The sequence below is a fragment of the Aristolochia californica genome, unplaced genomic scaffold (assembly GCF_029961685.1).
Source record: "Aristolochia californica isolate CCGP_79_NKW_82.1479 unplaced genomic scaffold, dmAriCali1.0.hap1 SCAF_2, whole genome shotgun sequence".
Lineage (NCBI taxonomy): Eukaryota > Viridiplantae > Streptophyta > Magnoliopsida > Piperales > Aristolochiaceae > Aristolochia > Aristolochia californica.
Window position 1 is genome coordinate 6,476,971 of NW_027181881.1, and position 26,335 is coordinate 6,503,305.

General features: G+C 38.7%; 1 protein-coding gene across 5 annotated transcripts; it reads left to right on the plus strand.

Moving 5' to 3' along the window:
* Positions 1-1,012: 1,012 nt before the first annotated feature.
* LOC137955716 (probable transmembrane GTPase FZO-like, chloroplastic) lies at positions 1,013-24,831 on the plus strand. Of its 5 annotated transcripts, none has more exons than XM_068802800.1 (11): positions 1,013-1,728; positions 2,605-3,161; positions 3,278-3,346; positions 5,444-5,641; positions 6,430-6,561; positions 6,739-6,825; positions 6,976-7,404; positions 20,041-20,208; positions 21,481-21,708; positions 22,957-23,072; positions 24,361-24,831. In XM_068802800.1, exons 1-11 carry the CDS (start codon positions 1,233-1,235, stop codon positions 24,641-24,643), a joined length of 2,763 nt encoding a protein of 920 aa, XP_068658901.1. In that variant the 5' UTR covers positions 1,013-1,232; the 3' UTR covers positions 24,644-24,831. The 5 variants fall into 5 exon arrangements, with proteins under 5 accessions (XP_068658901.1, XP_068658902.1, XP_068658903.1 ...); XM_068802801.1 differs by having other exon boundaries at positions 2,728-3,161; XM_068802802.1 differs by lacking the exon at positions 24,361-24,831 and adding an exon at positions 23,218-23,575.
* Positions 24,832-26,335: the final 1,504 nt, after the last annotated feature.

Here is a 26,335-nt window from a genome sequence, read left to right on the forward strand (position 1 = left end):
ATCGTGAATTGAGAAACAAAATCTTAAGGTCATCCCTTAGCTAGGTGTCACCTAGATCTCTTGACAAAATTACATAAATCAATATAAATCAATGTTTAGTAATTCCTTTCTTCTCCCATTAATTTGATCTTGATTTCTTTCATGTAATTAATTGGTTTAGCCTTAATATTCTTCCTTTGATCTAGTGACTTGAGATAATTTATCTCCTTAATTTATTTGGGTTGATTGACCATGATTTATAAGAGATCCTTGAATAATTTTGAAAGGTTGTAATAGGACCCACATACGAGAGACTATAGGGATGGATTTGTCTAAAACCATGCAGAGGTGGATGTCACCCTTGCATGGTTTTGCATGGATGACATATCCCCTTTTGCTCTTGTACTACCTTTGTATGAGCTTGGTCTTCCTTTGTATCTATAGTTGTCGGTATCGCCTAGAGTAATATATCTTCTTATGCATATCTTTATGTGTTAATATATTTGTGTTGCTTATCAAAGGGGAGATCCTCTCTAACACACAAGTCAACCTTTTTTGAGTGGATTAGAACTTACTAATGACCTAAGTTGGGGAGGACTAGCCCATTGTAAAGGGGTCCGGTCTGCCTTCTCAAACCTGACCCACCTAATCCCGATTTAACCTGTCAAAATGCAGAACTCAGTGAGTAAAAAATCCATTGTCCCGGTCTATGGACCTGGATTGGATGGATTCTGCCGCAACGGATAAAGAAACGTCCAAGACTCGAGCAAAGCAACCATTTTTCAGATTTCCCGCGTTCTTATTGTGACTTTTGAGTATTTTGAGACGTTTATGAGAATTTTCATACGCGTCGGATCCGCCGTAGCCGCCGACAATTGTGGAATTTAGTCTCCTGAATTCTCTGTCCGATAGCAATGCCCGCTTTTTTATGATTCTTTCATTTCTCACGTGAGGATTCTCACTGTATCGCTTCCGTCATTTAAGCTCCCTTCGACATTGGTTTAGCGTGGATAAGCAGATCGCTTTTAAATCAGTATGGCTGGCTGTAGTAGGAGGCGGAACACTGATCCTTACCGAAGCAGATAGCCAAGATAAGGTTCTCTTCTCCTTTCTCTTAATCTCCAAAACCCTATGTTTTGTTGCAGTTAGTCTGCCATTTTCTTCCCGATTTCGCCTCTCTCACTCCGGCAAAGGCGGTTGCTCATTCAGAATAACAATTCTAGAGCTCAGTTCTTCTTTCCTGTCTTATTTCCATGATTCCCCTTCCTTGTATATACTCAGTCGCTGGTCTTCCCGAGTCTTCTGTGTGTCCAATAACAGACAGCTCGCTCGTATGTAAAGACCGCAGAAGATCGACATGGACACTTCCGGCATTTCAAACGTCGCCATTTAAAAATTCAATGAGCATAAGGAGCACATTGTATCCATCTGATCCCTCGGAGCGACGAGTCAGAACTCTGTTTCCGGGAGGATTTAAGCGCCCGGAAATAAGAGTGCCCACACTTGTGTTAAAATTGAGCTCTGGCGATGTGCTGGCCAGAGAGGGTTCTTTGAATATGGTTGATTCTGCGGTTTCAAAATGGGTTGGGATTGTCATGCTTGAATGTGACGAAGACAGCGGTGGAAGGTTATACGAGGCTGCCTGCGCTTTGAAGTCGGTGATCAGGGATAGAGCGTATTTAGTTATTTCCGAGAGAGTTGATATTGCTGCTGCAGCAGGTTCGAGTGGAGTTGTGCTATCTGACAAAGGTTGATGTTTATTATATTGAGATAATCGTTTACTTGTTGTTGATATTTCTGATACAACGATTCCTTTCAGCTGCCAATAGTAATTGCCCATGTATGAAGTAGTCCATAGGTAATGGGGGGAGAAAAACTAAAAAAATTGACAGATTCCAACTTTTTGACAATTTGGTATTCTTGGATACTTTGATGGGTAGGCAGAGATCAGAAGAAGATGACATTGGCCTAAATGAAATGAAAATGAAAATGCATGATGTACGTTTATAGTTTCCTGCAGTAATTCTTTAAATAAAAGAAAGAAGATGAGATCGATATCTGTATCTTATATGTTTCTGTGCACAGGAAAAAAACTACTAACATAACTAAATCTTCAAGCTAGATGTTGCATTTACATGGATGGCTAGTATCTTTTGCACTGCTCTTGACCACTGAATTATAATTTTGATCTTGGTTGTTCCTGCTGTTTGTGGGTTGCTATCTTGAAAAATCACGTTGGGAAGTTGGCTGCAAAAGTTCAAGAGATTTTTCTTTTTTGACGAACAGTGGATGGAAGGTTTCATTTCAAGAGAGGAAATACAACTGCTGCAGCCCTCACAAGAGATGAAAAATTCAAGAGGCAACTCTTCAGTTTTAGGCCACCTTGTGAGGAGCAAATTTTGGAGCTAAGATAAATTACTTGATGCCTTATTTCTTAAGTAAGATAAAGGCCACTTTTTTTCAATCTCCTACTTTAAAAATCCATTTGTATAATGGAAATGCCATACTATTGTCTATAAAGCTTTTTTGGCTTTTACTTATTTGTACCTTCAGAATTGCTTACTCAAACTTTAATGCTTGGTGTTTGATAGTTTACAGTTGCCTTTTCTTTTTGTTTTACTGCAGGTCTTCCTGCCATTGTTGCTAGAAATATGTTGAGAGAATCTAAGCCAGAATCTGTCATTCTCCCTCTAGTTGCAAAAATTGTTCAAAGTGCTGACTCTGCTTTTAATGCTTCTCATTCTGAAGGTGCCGATTTCTTGATAGTAGAAAATGATGGAAATAGCTCTGCTAAGGTGTTGGTCAATTCTATATGTCAGAATGTGAAGGTACCGGTTTTTACAATGGTTGACTTGGTTGGAGAGACCATCCCTGTTAGTGATGCATCAGAATTACTACAATCAGGTGCTAGTGGGATTGTTGTATCCATGAAGCTTATGGAGATGTTGAGTGATGATATTGTAAACAACTTGTTGACTTCTACATATGTGGCAAATGAAAGAAGCCATGATGGACTTCCAATCTTCAACAAACTTGGTTTGATAGGGGTGGGGAGAGCATCTCATGAGAGAATGGGCTCTGTGGAGCTTAATTTATTCACAGAGAAGACAAAGCAATTCATAGAAGCAGAACGGCTGGTTTTGCTCGAAGCCATTACTACTATCCGCAAAGCTGCACCAATGGTGATCATCTTATATCTAATACTTGGTAGTTGAAGATTCCCTTCAGATGTTAGCTATTGTTTTGATTGTTTCCTTTCTGCTTTTCTCTTACTGCCATTATTCATCTGGAGTGACAGATGGAGGAGGTTTCACTTCTTGAGGATGCAGTGGCTCGACTTGATGATCCTTTTTTGCTGGTTATAGTGGTAATTGTGTGTTGAACTTCAGCAACTCATGTTACACGGGCTTATAGAAATTGGTATTAGCTCTGAATTTCATAGAACTTCCTTTGATACGATAATGGTGGCATTGAGTACCAAAGTAAAGCTTTTATTATTCGACTGATGTGACTCGCCCCAACTGATGATTTCTGATTTTTGGTTTTTTAAATTTTGTTTTTTGTTATTGCTTTAGTTGTTAAAGAGTATGTAGGAAGAAGAAAATTCAAAATTGCGGGACTTCAATGTCAGACTCAAGATTTTGGTACCACACACAACAAATTTTTGAGAGATAGGAAAGGCAGAGTAGAACTGTGGAGAGAAATGAAAGAGGAAGAAATGGTGGTGGAGGCTGAAGTTGAAATTGAGAGAAGAGATAAGTTGTGAATCTTACCCACCAGTTAACCCCATGGTTAGAGGGAAATAGGAAAAGCAATGCAGGGGAAATTTGAGACTGAACCAAGATGGGAGACTCGGTCCTACTCTAGTACCTAATAGCTTGTCTTGCACTTAAAAATGAAAGTGAGATAACTCACTGTAACTATTAACCCAATTAAACCTATATGAAGCGTAAAATTAGAAACAAGTACTTCTGATTTGTAGTCTGTAATTTCGAGCATGGGTTATACTGATTTTAGCATATGGTTTATAATGCAGTACAGTGGTTTAGATTCAAGAAATAACAAAGTTGCATGCTTCCTCTAGAATATAGATAACCTAGATTTCAGCAACAAATAAGAAAACTATAATTTGAATTCAAATTTGATGGGTAAAATTTGAAGAAAAGAAATTAGGGTTTCTGAAGCTATTAAGAAAAATATCAAACAGAGAAAAAACAGGAAGGATAGATTTCTCCAAGAGATAACAAAAACTAGAACTTTATTGAATAGCAAAAGAGTTACTTCAGTGTTACATATGAAGCTTTTTAGAGTGCATTCTACGAAACAGAATTTAATTAAGACATACTAAAACTAGTTCCACTTGATGGAAAAGATACTCAAAAAAGGGCACAACTTCTAATACTTAGAGTTGTTAATTTTAGATTTTCCTAATTTAGAAACAAAGACCCGAGCTAAAAATCAAAACTACTAATTGCAAAGATTTTTTAATTGGAGTTGTTATCCAAAATAGCAAGTTGATATATGAGTGATGCTTCCCATAAATTTAGCAAGTGCTTGTCCGATGAAACTTCTAATTTCAGCAAGTTTGAAATAGGAAAGTGCAATTTAGTGAGACTTTCTATTTTTGGTATTAAAGTCCAAAATAGGAGGATTTTCAGGTTTCTTTTATCCTTCTTCTTCCATAAATATGAATGACTTTGGGGTGATCTCTTACCCTTAGATGTTCCTCAACTAGATCTTCATCATTGTAATGTATTGCATCAGTGTAGGAGCAAGTTGATAAAATTACTGCTAGTTTTGTTAGTCCTTGCCAGGATAGTTTGAACTTATAAGATTTCTTAAGAAAATGCCATTTGTCATGATTTTAAAACAGAATGTAGTATTTTTTATCATCAACCTGGGTGATGTAGTCATAATATCTTCTATTCCCATAAGAAATATCTGAAATTCCTGTTGCTCATTACAGAGGAGTATTCTATTATGAGAAATCCCTTTGGACTCTCTGCTGTTCCACTCACACACACATGTACATAAAACATTGCATAAATAATATATTATAAGATGTCTATCTGTCAATCCATCCATTTATAGAAGGATAGATAGTTGAACTTTGCATTATTATGTAGTCCCTGTAAAAATGTAGTTATTAACATCAACTGACTGGTTATTGAGGATGTTAGTCGCTGCTATATACAGCACTAGCATAATTGTCTTGCTCATGGGTTTGTGATCATACAATTTAATAACTGGATGGTATGTGCATTGTAAGTTGGTAACTTGATAGTGTCCAGAAATAAACATAGCTCTAATCCTTCACCTGATTCAATTTTGTCATTGTATAGCTTTTTTTGGTAAATTTTCGGTGTCAATCAACAACTGTCAGAAATTACTGTTTTCACTTAAGAAAAGTCACTTGGGATTCAGTCTCTGCTTGTTACTGATCTTTTCTTATGTGTATCATCAGGGTGAATTTAACTCTGGTAAATCTACTGTTATCAATGCCCTCCTTGGACACAAGTACCTTCAAGATGGAGTTGTTCCTACAACTAACGAGATCACATTGTTAAGCTATTCTGCAATGGAGTCTAACCAGAATGAACTGTGTGAAAGGCATCCAGACGGTCAATTTATATGCTACTTGCCAGCTGAAATTCTTAAACAAGTAAGGCCCTTAACACTTTCTCCTTCATGTCTTTTGAAGCCTAAAGCAATTGAAAACAAGCATTTTTTCTTGTTCAATTAATCAATTTGAATGAAGGTGGTTAACTGTGTTTCTTGTAATATGCAATTGTATGTCTGTGACAAGATTATCTCAACTTCTTGTCTGATATTATTTATCTATTTATTTATATGTTGCCATGCAACTAAGTTCTATTTATACCCGTGCTCTAAAGTCTATAAATGTTAACTTACATAGGCAGGGGTATTTTGGTCATTTATCCTTATAAAATAAGTGTCATATTGTACCAGAAGGATGGTTTTCATTTCATATGCTTATGTTTCAATTTGTATTAGAATCTGAGTTGTATAGAGAGAGAGATATAGTGTATTTTATACTTATGGGAATTTCTATCCTTTTACTTAAAACTCACTTAAGTGATTATAAAGAGGGAACAGTCTTGATTTTCAAGACTGATCAACGCACATACCATACTTCCTCCGTTCTTCTTATCCTCTTCCTCTATTCTCCTTCTCCTCTCGATATAGTGTATTTTCCAAACTTCTTTTCCTCCGTTCTTCTTCTCCTCTTCCTCTGTTCTCCTTCTCCTCTCGATATAGTGTATTTTCCAAACTTCTCTTCCTCCGTTCTTCTTCTCCTCTTCTACCTTCATATTTTCTTCATTCTTGCATCTTTTTCAATACATCTTTGTGATTTTATATCTCATTTGTTTTGGTAATTTCATTGTTTACATTGGTGTGTATGTTGTTCATAGTCTCTTGGTTGAGCAGATGAACATTGTTGATACTCCTGGAACTAACGTGATCCTCCAGAGGCAACAACGGCTTACTGAAGAATTTGTGCCCCGTGCAGATTTGATTCTTTTTGTTATCTCTGCAGATCGTCCATTAACTGAAAGTGAGGTACATTGAATTCCTAGTTTGCCATTGGTAGCAATTGCATGTTTTGTTAGTATTTTTTTTAGGAAAATGGAAAGTGAGTCATGTTTTGTTAGTTATTGGAACTATTGCTGAAGATGAAATTAGTATAGAATTAAGCCTTTGAGAAAAGCTGAAGCCAAGCTTATTTTTACTTATCAGGTGGCATTCCTTCGATACATTCAGCAGTGGAAGAAAAAAGTTGTCTTTGTTCTGAATAAATCTGATATATACCGGGATATGCATGAGGTGATTTTCTATATTTAGCAGTATTATTTTCTCATCATCTCTTTATAACCTTTTCAAAAAACATTCTCCTAATGAAGTGTTTGCTGGTAGAATATTGCCTTCTTTCCTGAGATTATCTTTTTCTTGTCTATTTTCTTGACTTGTCTGTAGCTTGAAGAAGCCACCATGTTTATTAAGGAGAATGCACAGAAGCTACTGAACACAGAACATGTGATGTTGTATCCTGTATCTGCGCGATCTGCACTGGAGGCAAAGCTTACAGTAGCTGGTAAGAGTTATGCTGAGGTCTTGTCCAAGGATCCTATATGGATGACAAGTGGGTTCAGTGAACTTGAGAAATTTTTGTTTAGCTTCCTAGATGGATCTACAAACACAAAAGAGAGAGTCAGACTCAAGCTTGAAACTCCAATTGGAATAGCTGAGCGGTTACTTATTTCATCTGAAAAATTGGTAAGGAAAGAATTTGAGCTTGCCAATAAGGATTTGAACTCAGTCAGGGAAATTGTCAGCAGTGTACATGATTGTGCCCTGAAGATGGAAAATGAGAGCAGCTATTGGAGGAAACAGATCTTATCACTGGTATTTTTCTTTTCTTACTGAGTCAATCTTGGTCATTGACTATATGCAATTTCATTTGTTTGTGTGTGTGTGGGGGGAACGAAGTGGCGGGAGGATCATGAAGTTCATTTCATGAGTAAAAACTCCCAGGTATGGGATATAAGAGGCCAATTTATTGTCACCACTAAATTCTCAATGATGGTCCACCTATAAACCTTACCAACTAGGCATTCTATTGTATCTATTAACTGGTCCTAGTTTTATACTTTTTAAAAGAAATAAAAGCAGTGCTGCCTCTGGTATTTTTGGAATCATGAAACCTTACCAACTAGGCATTCTGTTGTATCTATTAACTGGTCCTAGTTTTATATTTTTTAAAAGAAATAAAAGCAGTGCTGCCTCTGGTATTTTTGGAACCATGACCTGCATTGGCATTTTTGAATGGGCAGGTGTTTTTTGAAAAATTTGAAGCATAAAGTGTAGTGTTAGTATGTGATTATTGTTAGAAAACAGTACAAGGGGCAATTTAGTCATTTGGCAAGGTCTATAGTTCCTAGTGGAATTACTGCTTTACTCAGCATGTTTAGATGTATTTATAGTTTGATTTTTATGTAATTTGGACATTTATGTTATTTATACGCTGTTATGTGTATGGATGGTATTTATGTAACTGTACCCATTTTCACTTAAATTAATAGGAGACTTAGGGGTCGAGCACAACCCCAACAAGAGCTGTTCTATTGCTCTCTCTTCAACTTCTTTCTCCTTCTTCATTCTTCCTTCTTCTTTCTTCTCTCAACCTCCTTTAATTCATCTTTTCATAAGGTATCAAAGCAGTAGATCCTAATTACAAGCTTGTGAAATTCCTTCTCTTTCTCCTTTGAAGACAATGAACTCATAGAAAGGGTGTTTCAAGGTTTTGATCTTGACTAGTTGACAAAATTTTGTTTTTTTGTGTTCTTTCTCATAGCCCTAAGGTTGATGGTTTCTGCTGCCTTTGGAGCAGTTTGATGCTTGATTAGAGCACCAAGAAAGGCATCTGACTTAGTTTTACCTCATCTATCTGGTTTGTAACCTAATCCTGGGTCGAATTGCTTGTGTCATCACCTGTTAGGCTGACATCAGCCTATTTTATGAGTATTAAAGTGCATGTGCGTGTGATTGCCCAAATCCTATTTTTTTTAGAAGTGGGGCAGGTACTTTGTTTGTGTGAAGCCATAGTTGCTTTGTTTGGCCATTCCTTGTACTTATGGCTGATTCTGGTGAAATAATCACCCTTTCAAGGGAGTTTGGTGGCTTTAAGGGTAAAGATTTGATTTTGATTACTACAGAGAGGTTAAATAGGTAGAATTACCTTAGTTGGTCAAAATCAATTCGTCTTTATCTCAAGGCCAAATGGAAGTATAAATTTATTAGGAATGATCCACGTGCCCTTGGATGATGATTGTGAAGCAGATGACAACCAAGTTATGACCTGGCTACTCAATAACATTGATTCCAAGATGCGGATGTCTATAGAAGCATTTTATGTAGAGGAGAGTAATTTGTCCCGAGTTTATGAACTGTATGCGAAATCATTCAGCCTTAAGCGAGGTGAAAGATTAGTCACAGATTACTACTGCGAGTTACTAGGGTTTCTACAAGATATAAATATTTTTCATCCCTTTACTACTAATGAGAGGGAACTACAAAAACAATAGGGACAACTGCATGTGGCTAAATTTTTGGATGGTGTTGATTTTTCAGGATTCCATGGATTTAGCTCATGGAGAGGAGAGATACCTATTGGTAGAAAACCAGAGGAAGAAGAGGTTATGTGTTGATTTTCAGGACTCGTTGGATTTAGGTCATGGAGAAAAATGAGAGAGACACCATTGGGAGAAAATGGGGGGAGAGGAGGTTATGGACTTGATCCAAACCCTCCCCATAAGGTATATTTATAGATATCAAAACTACCAATATTACAAGTATACCCTTCACCCTAATATGAGTGAAGAAGAGACAGGAAATGTAAACTAATTACATCAATGCCACCCTAATTACATCATATATTCCAACACCCCCTCAATTGGGAGGTAATGGCAGTGATCTCAGCTTGAACCAAATAACGTAAATGTAGTAATAATCTCCTTCATCATGGTGTCCCAAGGATAAGTACGAAATTGGACACAAACTCTCAAAGGGTAAAAATGGATGATAAAACATAAGTCAAAACCAAACTCAAGGATTTTGCACAAATATAGTGAAAATAATCACTAAAGTGGGTAATGTCTGTCATTCACAAGACGGCGATAAAAGACCCACGGGTACCAATTAAAAGACTCAATGGACTTTAAACACCCATATGAATATAAGGAACAACCAAAGCAATGCTTTAAAAGGGTTGGCCAATAAGGGTAAGTGAGAGTTAAATAAAGGATGGTAGGAGAAAGACTGCCAAAGGGTAATGAGTAATGGGTAAAGAGGAATATACAATGCTAAGGCCACCATGTGATTTATTTTTCTAAGACATTCAAAATTTGCATCAAACGAACCAATGCCAACAACAGCCAGCAAATAATGACCCCAAGGCAAGCAACCGAGGAGTTCGTCGTCAGAAATAATGTCTCAATCAAAGAGACACAATAACAGCAACGGAAATGGGCCATTGCCCAGATAACATGCACCATATATGCAGTTGTATAGTAGCGGATAACCGGTAAATAATAGGGGTCCTTAAGAATAATAGGGGTCTCAATCAAAGAGACAATAACAGCAACGGAAATGGGCCAATGCCCAGATAGCATGCACCATATATGCAGTTGTATAGTAGCGGATAACCGGTAAATAGTAGGGGTCCTTAAGAATAATAAGGACACATGAAATAGTCGGCAGCGAGTCCATCAGTAAATAAGGAAGTTGCACCAAATCCGGGTAATAATCCACGATAATAATCACCCGGAGACAAATAACCGAGTTGGACCGAGTCAAATAATAGATCAATATAGCCGAGTTGTGGGAGGAATCGACATAGAACTCGGGACCCAGACACGTATACCGAGGCCTTTTTTTCAGTTTGACCTGGGCCGGGTTGACTCAGTCCGAGTTGACCCAAGTTCACTCAGCGGAACAAGAGCAAGTGCTGACCCATCACTGGGTGAACTCGGCCCAGTCCAAGATGGCTTGACTTAACCCGGGCCGAGTTGGGCTGGAACAGGCGCTGAACCGGCTCTTTATTAAGTCCGTTTCCTAAGTTACGAAAATCAAATTTTCCAACATTGTCTTCTTCCCACGGCGCCGAAAAACCAGAGATCACGATGAACAGAGAAAATCTAGGCAGCTAATCAAGCTTCAACCGAATTTATGGAGCAGATAAATACGGCTTCCAGAATAAACTCCTCCGTATAAACATCAATAAAATCAATCCAGCAAGGAAGATAAAAAATTTTGGAAGTTCACGGATATGTATCTCGGTATGGAAATCCAGCGACAACAGAAAAGAGTTTCCAAAATCTTCTGTTAACCAGCTTAACATTCAAAAATAACAGCCTAATAGCAGAGATGATCAACAAAGAGATTAGCAGGCAGATATCCGATGAACCAAGGATCACGGACCAGAATTTTTCTGGATGACGGCTTCCGAATCAGAACATGACAACGTCTTCGTCCAGAAACGGCAACCAAGCTAGCAGTATCAATCAGCCAGCATCTTGGTGCCGTCGTCTTCAACCTTCAAAAACGGAAACTAAGCCGGATCAATTTTTTGGATTGACGGTAGATTGAATACACCTTACTGGATCCTTCAGTAAATCAGCCATGGAAGATAGAGGCCACGCTTCTATTGTTAACGTCTGAAGACTCGGGATGCAGTAGTAGTATACCAGAGAACCAAAGATAATAGAGTTTCAGTAGACGATGTTAACAGAGAACCAACGATCATATTGCAGAGGAAGATGAGCCAGAAGGTAACAGAACAACAGATTAACAAGAAGGTCATACAACGGAGCAAGGCAATATGATTAAACGACAACCAGAGGTAGAATGGCAGCCGATTAAAATGAGAAAAAATAACAGTTGTAGATTAATGGAGTAAGGAAGGTAAGGCATTCCACGACAAAACAATATGAAGCCAACAATATAGTCTTGAATGAACAACAAAGAGACTATGATAATCAAGATACCAAAGTAGAAGAAAAATGAGTTAGAATAGGAAAACAAATAAATAGAATCCTAAAAACTCATAGTACGAGTCCTGAAAATCAATGCTCTGATACTATGTTGATTTTCAGGACTCCATGGATTTAGGTCATGGAGAAAAATGAGAGAGACACCATTGGGAGAAAATGGGAGGAGAAGAGGTTATGGACTTGATCCAAACCCTCCCCCATAAGGTATATTTATAGATATCAAAACTACCAATATTACAAGTATACCCTTCACCCTAATAAGAGTGAAGAAGAGACAGGAAATGTAAACTAATTACATCAGTGGCACCCTAATTACATCATATATTCCAACATTATGGATTTTTTTTTTTTTGATAAAGATGTATTAATAAAAAAACAAGAGAAATTACAAAAGAGGAGGGAGCAGATCCCTTACAACCAGTGATTGTAGGGTAGTTCCTTGCTTGGTAAGCACATCTGTTGTCAAATTTGTGGATCTCGGTATGTGAGACCAAATACAAGATACAATTAAGGTAATTTCTAAAATCTCCCGAAAGGTATCCCAATGACACCATGGGGGAGGGGATGCACACTCACACCATCCAATGACCACCTTTGAGCCCCCTTCGATATAAAGAGGACTGCTGCACTTGTCTCTGAAAACACGGAGCCTAGAAAGGAGGCCATGAAGCTCTGCTGACGTAGAGTCGGATATGCCTAGAGGGCCGGCATATGAGAAAAGCTGATTACTAGAATGATCCGAAATAACCCCTTCGAAACTAGAAATCACAGGATTACCAAGAGAAGAGCCATTAAAGTTCAACTTAAGGTAACCGGGTTCAGGAGGAATCCATTCCTGCAAAACTGGGACCTTTGTTTAGAGTGCATCATAGCCAAATTTCTCCAGTTTTCACGGATAGAGGTGCCCAAAAATGAGGAGAAAGACTTCTTAGCAGAAGCCAAGTAGATATATGACCCACCACTCGGTCCGCGATCGATCTGTAGATTCACTTTTTGCATCAAATCATCTTCAATTGCACTCATTCCAAAGCCCCCACAGAATGAAACTAGCACAAGCAGAGAACATCAATTTTCCGAGGTCAGACAGGGGTACCAATGAGCGACTTATTGAATGAGATCATATCAGCCGCCATGCAGAATTGTAACCCCAACATACTAAGAATGGAAGTCCATACCTTCCAAGAGAATATACATTGAAGCAGAATGTGGCTTGTGGTTTCAGCTTCAGTGTGGCAAAAATGGCATAGGGGGTCAATTGAGGGGTGACCTCTTCTTCTAAGCACGTCTGCCGAGAGAATCTTGCCTTGACAGGCACTCCACATGAAAAATTTTATCTTTGGAGGAGCACAGACGCCATATGAAATAGATCTCATGCTCCCTCAAAGACGAATTCTAGCCATTAATGCATCCATATGCAGATGATACAATGAAAGTGCCATTTTTGTTCGGCCACCAAATGAGCTTGTATGCCTCCAAAGGACGAATTTTAACCGAGATAACTAAGTCCATCAAGTGACTGGCCTTCAGAGCCTCAGTATCCGAAAGACCCCTTCTAGGGTGAAGGTTCATACTACCCCCCTCAAAAGCATCGGCTACTGATATGTCTCTATGAGATGAGAGAAGAAATAGACTTCTGAAGGCAATTTGTGCTTGAGACGTTCTCACTAGTACCCAAACTGACTTTTGTATGCTTTCTGGTGTCTATAGCTTTTAACCAGGGTTGTCCACTTTATCAGCTGGACATTAAAAATGGCTTCTGGTATGATGACTTAAAAGAAGAGGTCTATATGGAGTAACTTCTTAGGTATGTTGCTCAAGGAGATTAGAAAGGTGTATAAGACTCAAGGACGTGATATATGGTCTTAAACAAAGCCCTAGGGTATGGTTGGAGAAGTTCAACCAAGTAGTTATGTCCTTCGAATTCTCTCGGAGCAATTGTGATGATTTGCTCTTTGTTATGAAGCTGCCTTTTGGGATTGTAGTAGCTGGTGTATGTAGATGATATTGTTTATCAGGAAGTGATATACATGGCATTGAGAAGGTAAAAGTACACTTTGCTAAATATTTTCAGACCAAAGATTTGGGCTTCTTGAAATAGTTCCTTGAAATTGAGGTTGCTAGAAGCAAGGCAGGGCTTGTATTGAGATAGACGAAATATGCGATAGACATGTTACAGGAGTATGGCTTGTCAGGTGCAAAACCTGTGGAGACACCCATGGAAGTTGGCCATGATCATCATGATGAATGTAGTGATGAACTCAAGGACAAAAAAATATATCACAAACTAGTGGGGAAACTAATTTATGCCATAGTTACTCGTCCTGATATATCTTTCTTTGTTAGTGTGGTTAGTATTCATGGATCGTCCATGCAAGGTACATTTTGAAGTTGCACAGAGAATGTTAAGATATTTTAAGGGGCACCTAGAAAGGGGTTATTTTTTAAACCTTAGTGTTACTTTTTTTGAAAATAGGGTGTGAATATATATTGCAAAATGAAGAAAAATTACATACCTAGCTAAGGTGGCCTTCCTCCACAACAAGCTGTTGGAGGGAAACGCCTTGTTTAGCTTGTTTATCTACCAAATGATTTGCAAAACTAGGAATATAATTCCATTTACAACGCATTTGGGAAATTAAAGTACATATATCCTCATATAACTCCGAATGCCGCCAAGGAGGTTTTGAAGGCTTCATACACCAATTGATAACAACAACCTTTGAATCGCCTTCAATGTAGAATGGGCCCTCCATCTTTTGCTTGAAGAGTTTTAACCCATTAAACAGCCCCTGTAACTCAGCACTGGTTGAATCTGATATTCCAATCAGTCCAACATATGATAAAAGAAGATTCCCACTTTCGTCATGAATCACTCCGCCAAATCCAGCAGGCCCGGGGCAACCAAACGCACTTCCGTCAAAGTTTAATTTGAAATGTCCCACTGGTGGTGGAGACCAAATTTTCATAGTAAGAGGTTGTGACGGAAAAGACATTTCCGCAATAAGATGCTAGTTTCCACACAAATTTGATCCTTGCAAGTTACAATATTCCTTCCGCATGAGTACCCAAGAGGACACTTGCCCTATGATTCTATTGCACAAAATTTTCCAGGGAAGAGATTTTTTATTAAATTTTTTGTTGTTTCTCTGTTTCCATGGATTCCAAACCATGTACCCAACACGACAAGAAATTAATATTTTCCCTAAGTTTGGGAAAACGAGCACTTGTAATAGTGAATATTGTGGAATGTAATGATTGACAAGGGCAATATTGCAACCCAATTTTGTTCATGAGTTCAGACCAAACCAAATGGGCATATTCGCAGTGCAAAAGGGTATGATCAGCGGTTTTAGGAGAGGAATGACAGAATGGGCACAAGGGGTCTGAGACACTATTTCCACGTCGAATTAATGCGTTGGAGGTTAAGATTTTTTTCCGGCACGCGGTCCAAACAAAAAAATTCGCACGAGGTGTACGCAAAAGCAGTTGAAGGGACTGTTTGCTTGGAGAGAGATCAAGAAGTGGTAGGCAGAAGCAATAGAGAACGTACCTTGCCTACATGGTGTCTAGATGAGTGTGTCTGGTGAGCTTTTGATTCTTGCCGTTGAGAGACTTGTGACAAGGTCTACAGCTTCAAGAGCTTCATCATCTGTCAAGGCTCTTCAGAGATCTAAGTTCCACTCACCAGAGGTAAGCCTTTGCATAGAAACTGTCACATCTTGTTCTCTTGCCAGGCGGTAAATACATCCATGACTATCTTTGAAACTGTTGAGCCCAACCCACCAGTCTGTCCAGAATTTTGTTTGGCTACCAGAACCAATGTAGCATTTGACAACAGTTTTAAAGACAGGCAGCAGCTGGGCAATCTTCTTCCACATGGGGGATAATTTGTAATATCTTTCGCCATCAATCCACCAACCAGAAACTTTCCCAGATTTGGCTTCAACAATTTTCCGCCATAACAGAGTTGGTTGCACATTTTATTTCTAGATCCACTTCAACAATAAAGCAAAGTTGTTGTTGCAATATCCTGGATCTCGAGACCACCCTTTACAATGGGTTTAGCCCATTTGGCCCATCCCATAAAAATCTCCTTTTAAGGAGTTCTATTCTATTCCAAACAGAAGCAGGACAGTGATACAAGGAAAGAAAATAAGAAGGTATGCCATGTAAACAAGATTTAATGAGGACCAGCTTACCACCTTTGGACAAGAATCTTCCTTTCCATGATGCAAGACAGCCTTCGAGGCGTTCAATGACAGGGTGCTAGACGCTTTTTGTTGGTAGGGTAGGGGTCAGTGGAACACCCAAGTGCTGGTAGGGGTGGCATCGAGCCGAGCCGAGCCCGAACCTACCTATGTTCGAGCCGAGCTTGATTTAAATATTTCAAACTCGAGCTCGAGCCAAGCCTAGGTTCGAGCATAAAATCGTTATCGAGCTCGAGCCTAATAATTTTAACCGAACTCGAGCTTCAACATTCATTTAAAACTTTTCAAAAAATACATGGCTCGAGTTCTTGCTCCAACATACATTTAAAACTTTTCAAAAAATACATGTCAACTAAATTGTATATAAAATTATGCATACATTTTACATAAAATTGGGAATGACCTCTACTTAAAATTGGGCATAAGGGTGGCATCGAATCCAGTTGAGTTTGAACCTTGTTCAAGCCGAGCTTGATTTAAGTATTTCGAACTCGAGCTTGAGCTCTAGCCGAGTTTGAGCTTAACCTACATTTAATACTCTATATAAAATATATGTCAAATAAATTATATATAAAATTATGCATACATTTAAAAAAAAGAATGATAGGGGAAGTACAGGATTGAATTTCAATAATGGATTAAAACACACCAATATTAATCTTTTTTACTCCAAATGTTGTCTCGCTTGTTTTGTAATTTTTTAATCTGGCCATAAATTTACTATGGCCTCAGTGCCCCTGGTTGAAAATTTCTAGTTTTTCCTATCATACATATTTCCAAAAAAAACCTTTAAATAAAATCCTGTTACTATTAGTGACTTATTAGAAAATTACAAAACATATTTTAAAATTTTCTGAGAAAAGTTAAATGGACATCTTATTGCCTCTTCTAGGGAAATAAATAAAAATTAATAATCAATATAATATATTACTATACTTATCGATAAATTTTTAATCAAATAAAATGCCAAACACAAAATTGCAATGAAAATTGCCTCATGCTAAAAGTATTACAACATCAACTGTCAAATACTTATTCAAAAAATTTTTATACGGTTTTCTAGCTCATCTTGGCAGGAAAATCTTACTTAGCAAATTATATGATTTTTTAATAAGAATTTTCAATTAGAAAAATGTTTACAGAAAACATGAGACACTAATATTCCCTAGAAACTTATTTCTACTAAAATGTATTTTCAATTTCTTCAAGAGCCATGAGGAAGGAGAGTTTAAGGATTTTTTTTTTTTTCACTTTATAATCTTGCACGAGTGAAATCATCTTCGCGTGGGGGTGGGGGTGGAGGTGAGAAATTATTTCTCCCCTGGTTCTGGTTTTCCGCCAAGACGACGCAGAGGAAGGAGGTTATGGCACCGGCGAGGACCTGTCGTTGGAGATGACGGTTGCGATGGAAATAGAGGCGAAGGCGAGGGGAGGAAGAAATCGAACAGACGGCGGTCAGCGAGCAGCTGTCGACAGCTGTTAGGAAAGAGTGTTGATTTGTATAGGCCAATGATCAGATCCAGTTTTGTTTATGACTTGGCCAGAAATGTTAGGAAAGAGTTGACACTATTCATTGTTTGCAAATAAACGACGCCAGCCAGCACCCATGAAGTTCCAAGGGAGTGATCGTGAAAATGCAAGCCAATAGAGTAGTGGCCCGGTATAGAGAGGGTGGCGTCAACGGCTTTTGGGTCCCAGATGACAACGATGCCATCAGAGTGCCCAATCGCATTGACATTAGCCCATGCAGGATTCCGAGTCATACCATTATTCTCGAGCAATAGAATAGTCAAAAAATTGCAGCTTAGTTTCTACAATAATTGCGATTTTTGGCTTACATTCAAAAAGCGCTGCTTTGATAAGGGCTCGGTTAGCTTTTTCTTTCTTCCTTTTTCTAGAGTAAGTGTAGGTGAAGGGGGTTATAGAAGGCCTTTTCTCTGTTTCAATTTGGGGGGTAGTGGCGGGAGATTTGGTTTTAGAGCTTGAGGCTTCCATGGTGGGTTCAGGTTAAGTATCTGAGGGGGTTGGGGCATAGAATAGAGGGGGAGCGAATGAACCGAAGTCCCAGGTGGGATTTGATTTGGACGTGAACGTTTTGGGAATCGAAAAGACTACTTCTGATGGAGGGGAGGGACTGGACGGGGCCCGAGGAAGTACTACGATCTGATAGGATTTTTCCAGAGGTGATGGGCTGCAGGGAGTGTTTATGAGAGGTACGGAGTTTGATGTGAATGGAATGATTTGATGTGGACAAGGTGGAGTTGGCGAGGTTGATGGACCTCGAGATATGAAACTAGGGAAGGGAGCAGGGGAGGCGGTTTTGATAAGTGGTGCGGATTTCGACGTGACAAGGATGATTGACGAGGTAGATGGGCCTCGGGTGGTGGAATTTGGGGAAGAGGCATGGGAGGCGAATTTTGGGCAGTGTAATGTTAGTTGATAGGTCCAATATCAGTACCCAGATCCGATTTAGCTCCGGGATATGGCTCTGAGTTGGATCCGTTTGCTGCTGTGTCGACTCGGACTGAGTCTGGCAGAGGGGAGAACCTTCCGAGTCGAAAAACTCGGCCGGAAGGACTTCCAGACCTCCGAATTCCATGGTGACCCATGCTGTGATTTTTCCAGAAAAGATCTTAAAAAAAGGGGTTCCACTTACCCGAGATTTTGGCCGTAGGAAGATTTTCTCCAGGTGGAGGTTCACCAGTTGGCTTTCAGCCCAGATGAGCTCTCCAAAGACGCTAGTGAGGCATTCCAGGGTATGTCTGCAATGAATTTCAATCGGTATACCTTTAATGGTCACCCATTGCCTTGAGAGGGGAACTGTGACTTTTGGCCTCCAGTCAACCATGTTTAGGATCAGGAATCCTTCATTTGTCTTCAACGAGTGTAGTTTTAGACGATCATCTTCCGAGTTGAAATTGATGAGCCATCGCCTGTCTTGAACTCTGGCGATGGCTTTGAGACCGATGCTTCTTTCCTGGATCCATTGCTGGATTTGTTGGCTTGAATGAATTATCGACAGGACCTCTATGACTACTGCCAAGGACATTTTGCGAGTTCCCTCTATTGCGGCTTGGGCTGGCAGGGTGATAGAATAATGGGTTTCATGGTGTAGAATCTGAGAGACTACCCAGATGTTTGAATTGAGGTGCGGTTGATCAGATGGAGGAGCAGGCGGGGTTGGAAGGCTAGGTTTTTTCTAGTGTGTGATACTTGGTTTGGGGAGGATTTTTTATGCTCAGTTAATTGTCGGAGGGTTTGGTGGAAGAGTTTCCATCCGAGGCCTGAATTAGAGTTTTGCGGTAGGAAGATCATACCCATAATCATCGAGTCGTGTCTTTGAGTGATGACGCATTCTAGGAAGCCACCGTGGTATTTGGTGTGGAACTGGAATTCCAATTTGCCGAGGAAGAGTGATCGGCTGAAGTTTCGTCCCGTTTTGCCTTTTTGAATCTTTTAAAAAATGACCAGGAAAGAGCCCACTGCGGAAATCGGGAGGGAGATGTAGGATCTTTTCACGCCAGATTGTGAAAGTATATGGATTGCTTCGCCACTTTTCTTTTTCATTATCCGGAAGGTCAGTTTGGCTTTTCCATTCCGGAATTCATATCTTGAAGGATCCTCCACCAAAATCCGTCGTAGTGAAGTTCGAGAAATGACAGTTTGCCACTTCGCTTTTGTACCGTCTCCAAGGCCATTGTCTTCTTCCTCATTGTCTTCAGCCACTTGTCGCTCTTGCCTCTACTGCTTCTCCGGACTTTCTCAGCCTTTGCCCCATACTATGCGGTGTCCCACTCAAAGAGGTGGGTTAGACAGATTGGTAGTCGGGGGGTAGTTACTCCGTGCCCCGTTTGGTAGGTGGGGGGGAGGGGGTGACTCCATGGCCTGATTGTCGTTCCGCCATAACCTTAGTGTTACTTGAAGATAAAAGCCTTCTTAGATGCAGATTATGTTGGATCTAAACTTGACATAAAATCTACCACTTGCTATTGTGTGTTTCTTAAGAGGAAACTTTTTTTTTGAAATGTGGTGTATAAACTATTAAAAGATAAGAGTACCCCGATAATTCACATGTTTAAGACTATACTTAGAAAGTCAGTGGGAGACTTCTTGAATATCGGCCCCAACATAGTTCAGACTTTTAAGTTACATTATTTTGAACACTATTTGAAGTTATGATTTAGAGATTTTCTTCCACACCATGAGGTTGGAGGCCTTACTGCAGCTTACAGTAAAAAAAGCTTAAGTTTCTTTACCTGAAATTTTTGGTCCATTACTTGCAGATTGAGGCAGCAAAAGACCGTACAGTGAAGCTTACTGAATCTACTCTTCAATTATCAAATCTGGATCTTGTTGTGCAATACTTCCTCCAAGGGGAGAAATCTGGTTCTTTTTCTCCTAACTCAAGAATTCAGAATGAAATTATTGGTCCTGCACTTTCTGATGCTCGGGTAAACCCTGCCTGGTAGTTTTCCTTTTTTCTTTTTTGATGTTTTCCTTTTCCAGAATGATTTTTGCTCAATGTGTCAATTGAATTTGCATTTATAAGTTGAGCTGTATTTGAACTTTTGAAACCCAGAAGAAAGCCCCAGTCCTCATTTGTTTTTAAGTCTTTTGAACCAAAGGACTTCGTTCTCAAAAAATGAAGGTCTTTGAAGGAGAACACAATAGTATTCCCAAAAAGAGATTTTTTTTAACAGGTGTATGGTTCCATTAATTTGTGACCAACTATAGGTGCATTAGCAATTTTAAGAGCTTGGAAATAACTTTTCTAAAATATAATATTGTATCTTTACTTACAAATAGAACTTATCAGATGAAAAGTTTTGAAATGAAGTAATGGTATTTTATAATTTTAAAAATAAACCTTAAAGTGAGGTTGATATTGCCATTTTATGTTTCTTTTGATTGCTTTTGTACTCTGTCAATGCAATCTTGTAAAGGAGCCATTATGCTAAGTAATAATCTAATTCCTCTTTTGGAAATAAGCCATTTTACGTCATCTTTTAGAATATATTGAAATAATATTTGGAAAGAACCTCAAGATAATGATAAATTGTGAATAATGAAATATAAATACTATTTCTAGTCTAGAAAAAACGAAATATAATATTTATTGTAATGGCATAAATATAAATAGTAATAGTAGCAGTTGAATCTGAATTGAGAATAACAATTAAGGGTGGCAAATAACAACAACCATATATTGCATGAGGATGTGTCATCACTGCTTCAAAAATTCCACGTTGCATGTAAATCCTGTAATGGGTTTATAGGATAATCCTATGAGCTACCATAGAACAAAAATTAAATTTTGTGTATCAGATAATACTAGGACTCATGAAAAAACTAAATAAAAGTACTTAAAAGGGTCATAAGAAACAGTAAATTCATAAGGCACTCTAGAGACTGAACCTTTCAATTTCAAGTAGTGCAGTGTCAGACATTTACATTCTCTGGCAAATCAAATTCTCAATGCACTAACCCGGATGAAACATTTCACTGCTTACGTTACATAACTAATTGATTGTTAAGATTCTTAGTAGACGCCAGAAAGTCACAATCTTTCCAAGTTTGATGGTGCTTTCACCGTATGCTTTATGTCCTTAATTTTGTATCATATGTTGAGTGCCAAAATAGTTTTTATACAAGATAATTTTGTTGCTCTTGGAACTTTTTGGTTTTCATTGTGGTCAGTCTTCATAGTAGTTTGTCAATTTCAGAGGCTACTACAGGAATATTTGACATGGTTAGAATCTAGTAATAATCGTGAAGGAAGGCGTTACCAGGAATCTTTCACAAAAAGATGGGCAACTTCCTTAAACTCACAAAAAGTGGTCACTTCAGAATCCTATGAATTAAGGGGAGGAGATGGACTTAGCTTGAAAGTGCTAGAAGATTTCAGTGCAGATGCTGCTGCAAGACTTTTTGAACAAGAAATTCGTGAAGTGGTGAGTCTAAGGTTTAGTTTTAGAATTGGAAATGCAATTGATTACCTTCAAATATTCACAACTGGTGCATTATGCTTCTGTTTATCTTATCTGCATGGCAAATAAATTTATCTTGTTGTTTTATTGCACTTTTTCCCTCTCAAAGGTTTGACTTATCTGATGTACTGAGTCTATGGCCAACATCGACAATGACAGCTTGAAGCCTCTAGAATAGAAGGTAGTGTAATCTGTTGAACAGAAGGTGGGGGTGCCCCAAGTATGGTGGTGTTTCTAACATGTGTGATCATTATAGATGATTATGATGTATTAGTTAATGTTATCAGAAACAGGCAGGGCAGGCCCTCGAACAGGGTCAACTGGTTCTGAGTCCCTTGTCCGGGTCTGGAAGTTATTAACCTGGGAAAAAACTTGCCAACCCCTTAAAATAAAAAAAGAGCTTCATTGATTGCTGAACCGTGAGGACCTGTCTGGCCAGATCAATCTCACCTTCCCATCTTTGATTACATAGAGATGGGAGGAGCTCCTTAGTCTGTTTGCTGGCGGGGGGTGGCTGTATGACAATTACTGATTTCTCATGAAGAGATAAAGGGTGCGACAGACTGGCAGCATCAGTCACTGTTGAATTATAAGTATGGGTATTTTGGTCTCTTTTACTTCACTCATTGTATCCCTGAAGACTAGGAAAGTGTCTTATTTCACGTAGTAGGTATAACTTTTCGATTTTCAGCTTTTTATGTTATGTAATTTCGAAGACATAAGGAGTTAAGTCTAGAGAGACATTTCTATCCATGTACATTATTATTCACTAAGTGATATTTAAGATAAGAGAGGTCGACTTCTGACCTCTTTATGAGTGCTGGAAACTGCTGCACCCTTATTCCGTCTCTTGTGCTCTCTTTTCTCTCTTTTTTCTTTTTCTTTCTTCTCAATTTTCCACTTTTACATTCACTGTCAACATTGGTTATTTACTAACTAGTGGGTTCGCAATGCATGGCTAATATATCGGCACTTCATATATTCCTCTACTGTAGTTGGTTCTCAGATTCTACTTTTGTTGCAATGTACTTAAAAGTTGGTAAGGACCTACACTTGTTTCTTTATTAAAAAAATAAATGTAAGGGGAACACTCCCTTTTATGTTAGATGGACAATCTTATTTGCAGCATTGTTTTACTTGTCTAATGTGTGTCGTAAGCTACTTGGTACTGCAATATATACGTTTCTTATTTGTTTGTCTGTTTGCAAACAGGTCTTGGGAACATTTGGTGGACTGGGGGCTGCAGGACTATCTGCTTCACTCCTGACATCTGTCTTGCAGACGACTTTAGAAGATCTTCTTGCTCTTGGCTTATGCTCTGCTGGAGGGTACACACCATTTCCATCTGCTCTTTTAATCCATCACCCAATTTTTTTGGTCAGCATGATTACCTGAAAGCTTCAAATCACTGATATTACGCATGCACTGAACTAAGTTGCAGTATATAGAGAATTGAAATTTTTTTTGTTCCAGTAGGCTTGAGTTGAAAATTCTTAACCCTGCCATCAATTTGGGGAAGGCTTCTCAAAACCCATATGCAAATGAACTGCCTCATTTGCACTGGAAATCCTTCATCAACCAACCATATTTTTAGATCAGTGAACAAGAATGGAAATTCTTTGTCTCATTTTTGTGGATGCGGAACTCAATATTCCACATGTGAACAAGGGAAGTGATCTTTATCTTGTTATGTATCCAACTATGAAGTGCATGTTTCCTGGTCCTAGCTGTTGGTTTCTACAATTTTGGCTTAAATCTGCATGTCTGATCTTCTGAAACAAAACCGGCTAACTATAGACTTTCCCAAATACGACATTCCTTAGAAACAAATGTGGGCTTGAAAGAGAAACTTTTTCTTTGTGTTGACGTTTCCAAAATAGAAAATACTAAAAATAAGATTTAGAAGCAGCTTTCTTCCCTTTCCATGAGTATTTTTCTCATAAAATTAATCTGCTATATGCTCTTCATCTGGAACTCAGCTATTCTTTTAGAATTTAAAAAATGAGAAACACTCTCTTGTGGGACACAACCCAATTACTGCTTCTAACTAGCCTACACATTTGGAAGATATGATTGGTGGTCTGTCTTGAAGAAGAGCAATAACTTGCTGGGGATAAATTTTCTCGTTAGAATGTGGAACTAGCCTAAACAGTTTGGAAGATATGATCGGTGGTCTGTCTTGAAGAAGAGCAATAATTTACTGGGGACAAAATTACTAGTTAAAATGTGGAACTAGCCTACAAATTTTGATCGGTGATCTGTCTTGAAGAAGAGCAATAACTTACTGGGAATAAATTTACTAGTTAAAATGTGGAACTAGCCTACACATTTTGGAAGAAATGATTTGTGGTCTGTCTTCAAGAAGAGCAATAACTTACTGGGCGACAGATTTACTAGTTAAAATTTGGAACTTGAAATTGTTGCTCGATATGCTTATCTTAGGCTATCTTACTGTAGAGATTCAGCTAAAATCAATATGCCCCAAAGTTTACTGACTAGAAAATTCATAGATAATACCGGAAAATTGTTGGTCTGTGACCAGGACTGGATTTTCAATATGTTACTTCAACTTTTGCTTAGAAATAGAGAGTGATCATGCCTTATGTTTTTGAATAGGCTACTGGCGGTATCAAATTTTCCTGCTCGTCGTAAAGAGGTGATGGATAAGGTAAAAAGGGTGGCAGATTCATTGGCACGTGAACTCGAAGAAGCTATGCTCAAGGATTTCTCACAGGCTATTGAGGATCTGCAACACTTTGTTGAATTCATCGGCCAACCATATCAGGAGGCAGCACAAGATAAACTGAACCGTCTTGTGGATGTTCAGGAAGAGTTATCAAATGTTGATAAGAAAACCAAAGCTATACAAATTGAAGTCCAAAACCTCCACGTTACTTGAACCCTTACAGTTCATCACCTGAAGAGCCTAGCTATTCTTTTCGAAACTCTTGTACATTTTTATTTTTTTCTGATTGAATTGGGTCTTCTCCACTTCTGACCCTGTGGGGGTTGTGCATCAGGGGACTAAGATGATGCTGTCATGTGGTACTCCTGCATCAAAGTAATTAAAATATCTATCCAGTACAATAGACTCTGATGGTGTTATTCCTTTTGCTGACCTCCTCAAATCCTTGGAAGTGTCAATTTATCTCACTTGATGATACATCCATTCTATTTGTTTATAAATGTGTCAAGTACAAATGCTTCACGCGGCAATGCACTAATCCTGATCTCCATGTGAATGACCAAAATCAGTTGTCATCATATTACTCTTTGCAAAGACAGTACAAACGAATTGGTATAAATTATCCTCAACTTGACTCCAAAAAAGTCCTCATCAGCATTCCAGATTAAAAGAACCAAAAGCAGGCGGGTTCAGCTCTCTCACATACAACTCAGCCTCATGTGTTAGAATGAAGGGAAGAAGGGGACTTTTTGGTTAAAACTTTTGAGATTATTTGGTGAGATCAGCCATTAGGTAGATGACAAGTCTGCATGGTGGTTTTACGTAGGGCTTTCCATTCTCATATATTTAACGAAGCAAAAGCTGGCACTAGCATAAGATGGTCAAAAAGGCAGAGAAGTGAGTGCCGCACTAGTTTACATGTTTGCTTCTGTAAGCCATCAAAGTGGATTCCTCAGCTTTCTCAACATTTCATTGGTTTCAGTTTGGCCTACCGAAATATGAAAAGAAGGTCACAAATTTAGGTTAGGACTTTTTTTCAGTAGGGGACATGAGCACAAATTCTCAGTCACACCCACTATGAAAGCCTCTTTCAGGTGCCTTTCGAAATATTTTTTTTTAAGGACTTCTGTCCTTGTAGGGTCCCCCCTCCTCTCCTCTTCTCCAAAGCATGTGTACTAATAACCACCGAGCGGTTATGGACTCAGTGGTATCTGCTTTTGGACCACCCACATATCCTTTCCCAGATAGCTTCCTCCAGGTTGTCTACTTAAAAAAATTAAAACTCTATTATGGATTAGAACTTTTATCTGGAACCTCTTCGCCATTAGAGAGGCCAAACAACTTGGACACCAGATACTCATGCTGACATCCCCAATCTGGTTTTGATTCCCATTCTGGAGGCTCTCCCTCAGATTCGTTCTATCAAAGCAAACATGGCAACGGGATCAAATTGTTAAATTGTGGAGTCTAATTAATGTCTTTCACAGAGTTGGCACGGTTGAAAGGGGGCGGGAAGCTTCCGATATATTGACGGTTGTTTCATTAAGTCTTACCTTGAGGCTTGCCTTTATAAATCTTGTGTTTTCGTGTTTGAATATTTCTTCTTCTATGATTATTATTGTTCTCATTAGTATTAAATTAGTACATCTAATTACTAATACAAATTTCTGGAGGCTCTCTGTCAGAATAGATCAATGAAAACAAACACAGTAATCGGAGGAAGAGGACTGGAAGAATGTTTGCTATTCTTGTTCTTTTGAAACGAGATGAGAGGGGAAATGGGCAATTGAGGCGAAACTGGAGCGTGGTCGGTGTACTGGGCTAATGTAAGCAAGAGTGGGCGGACAAAGCAAAAGCAGTGCTGTCTTCTTTGTCTAAACATACCTCTCTTTAACATTTCTGGCT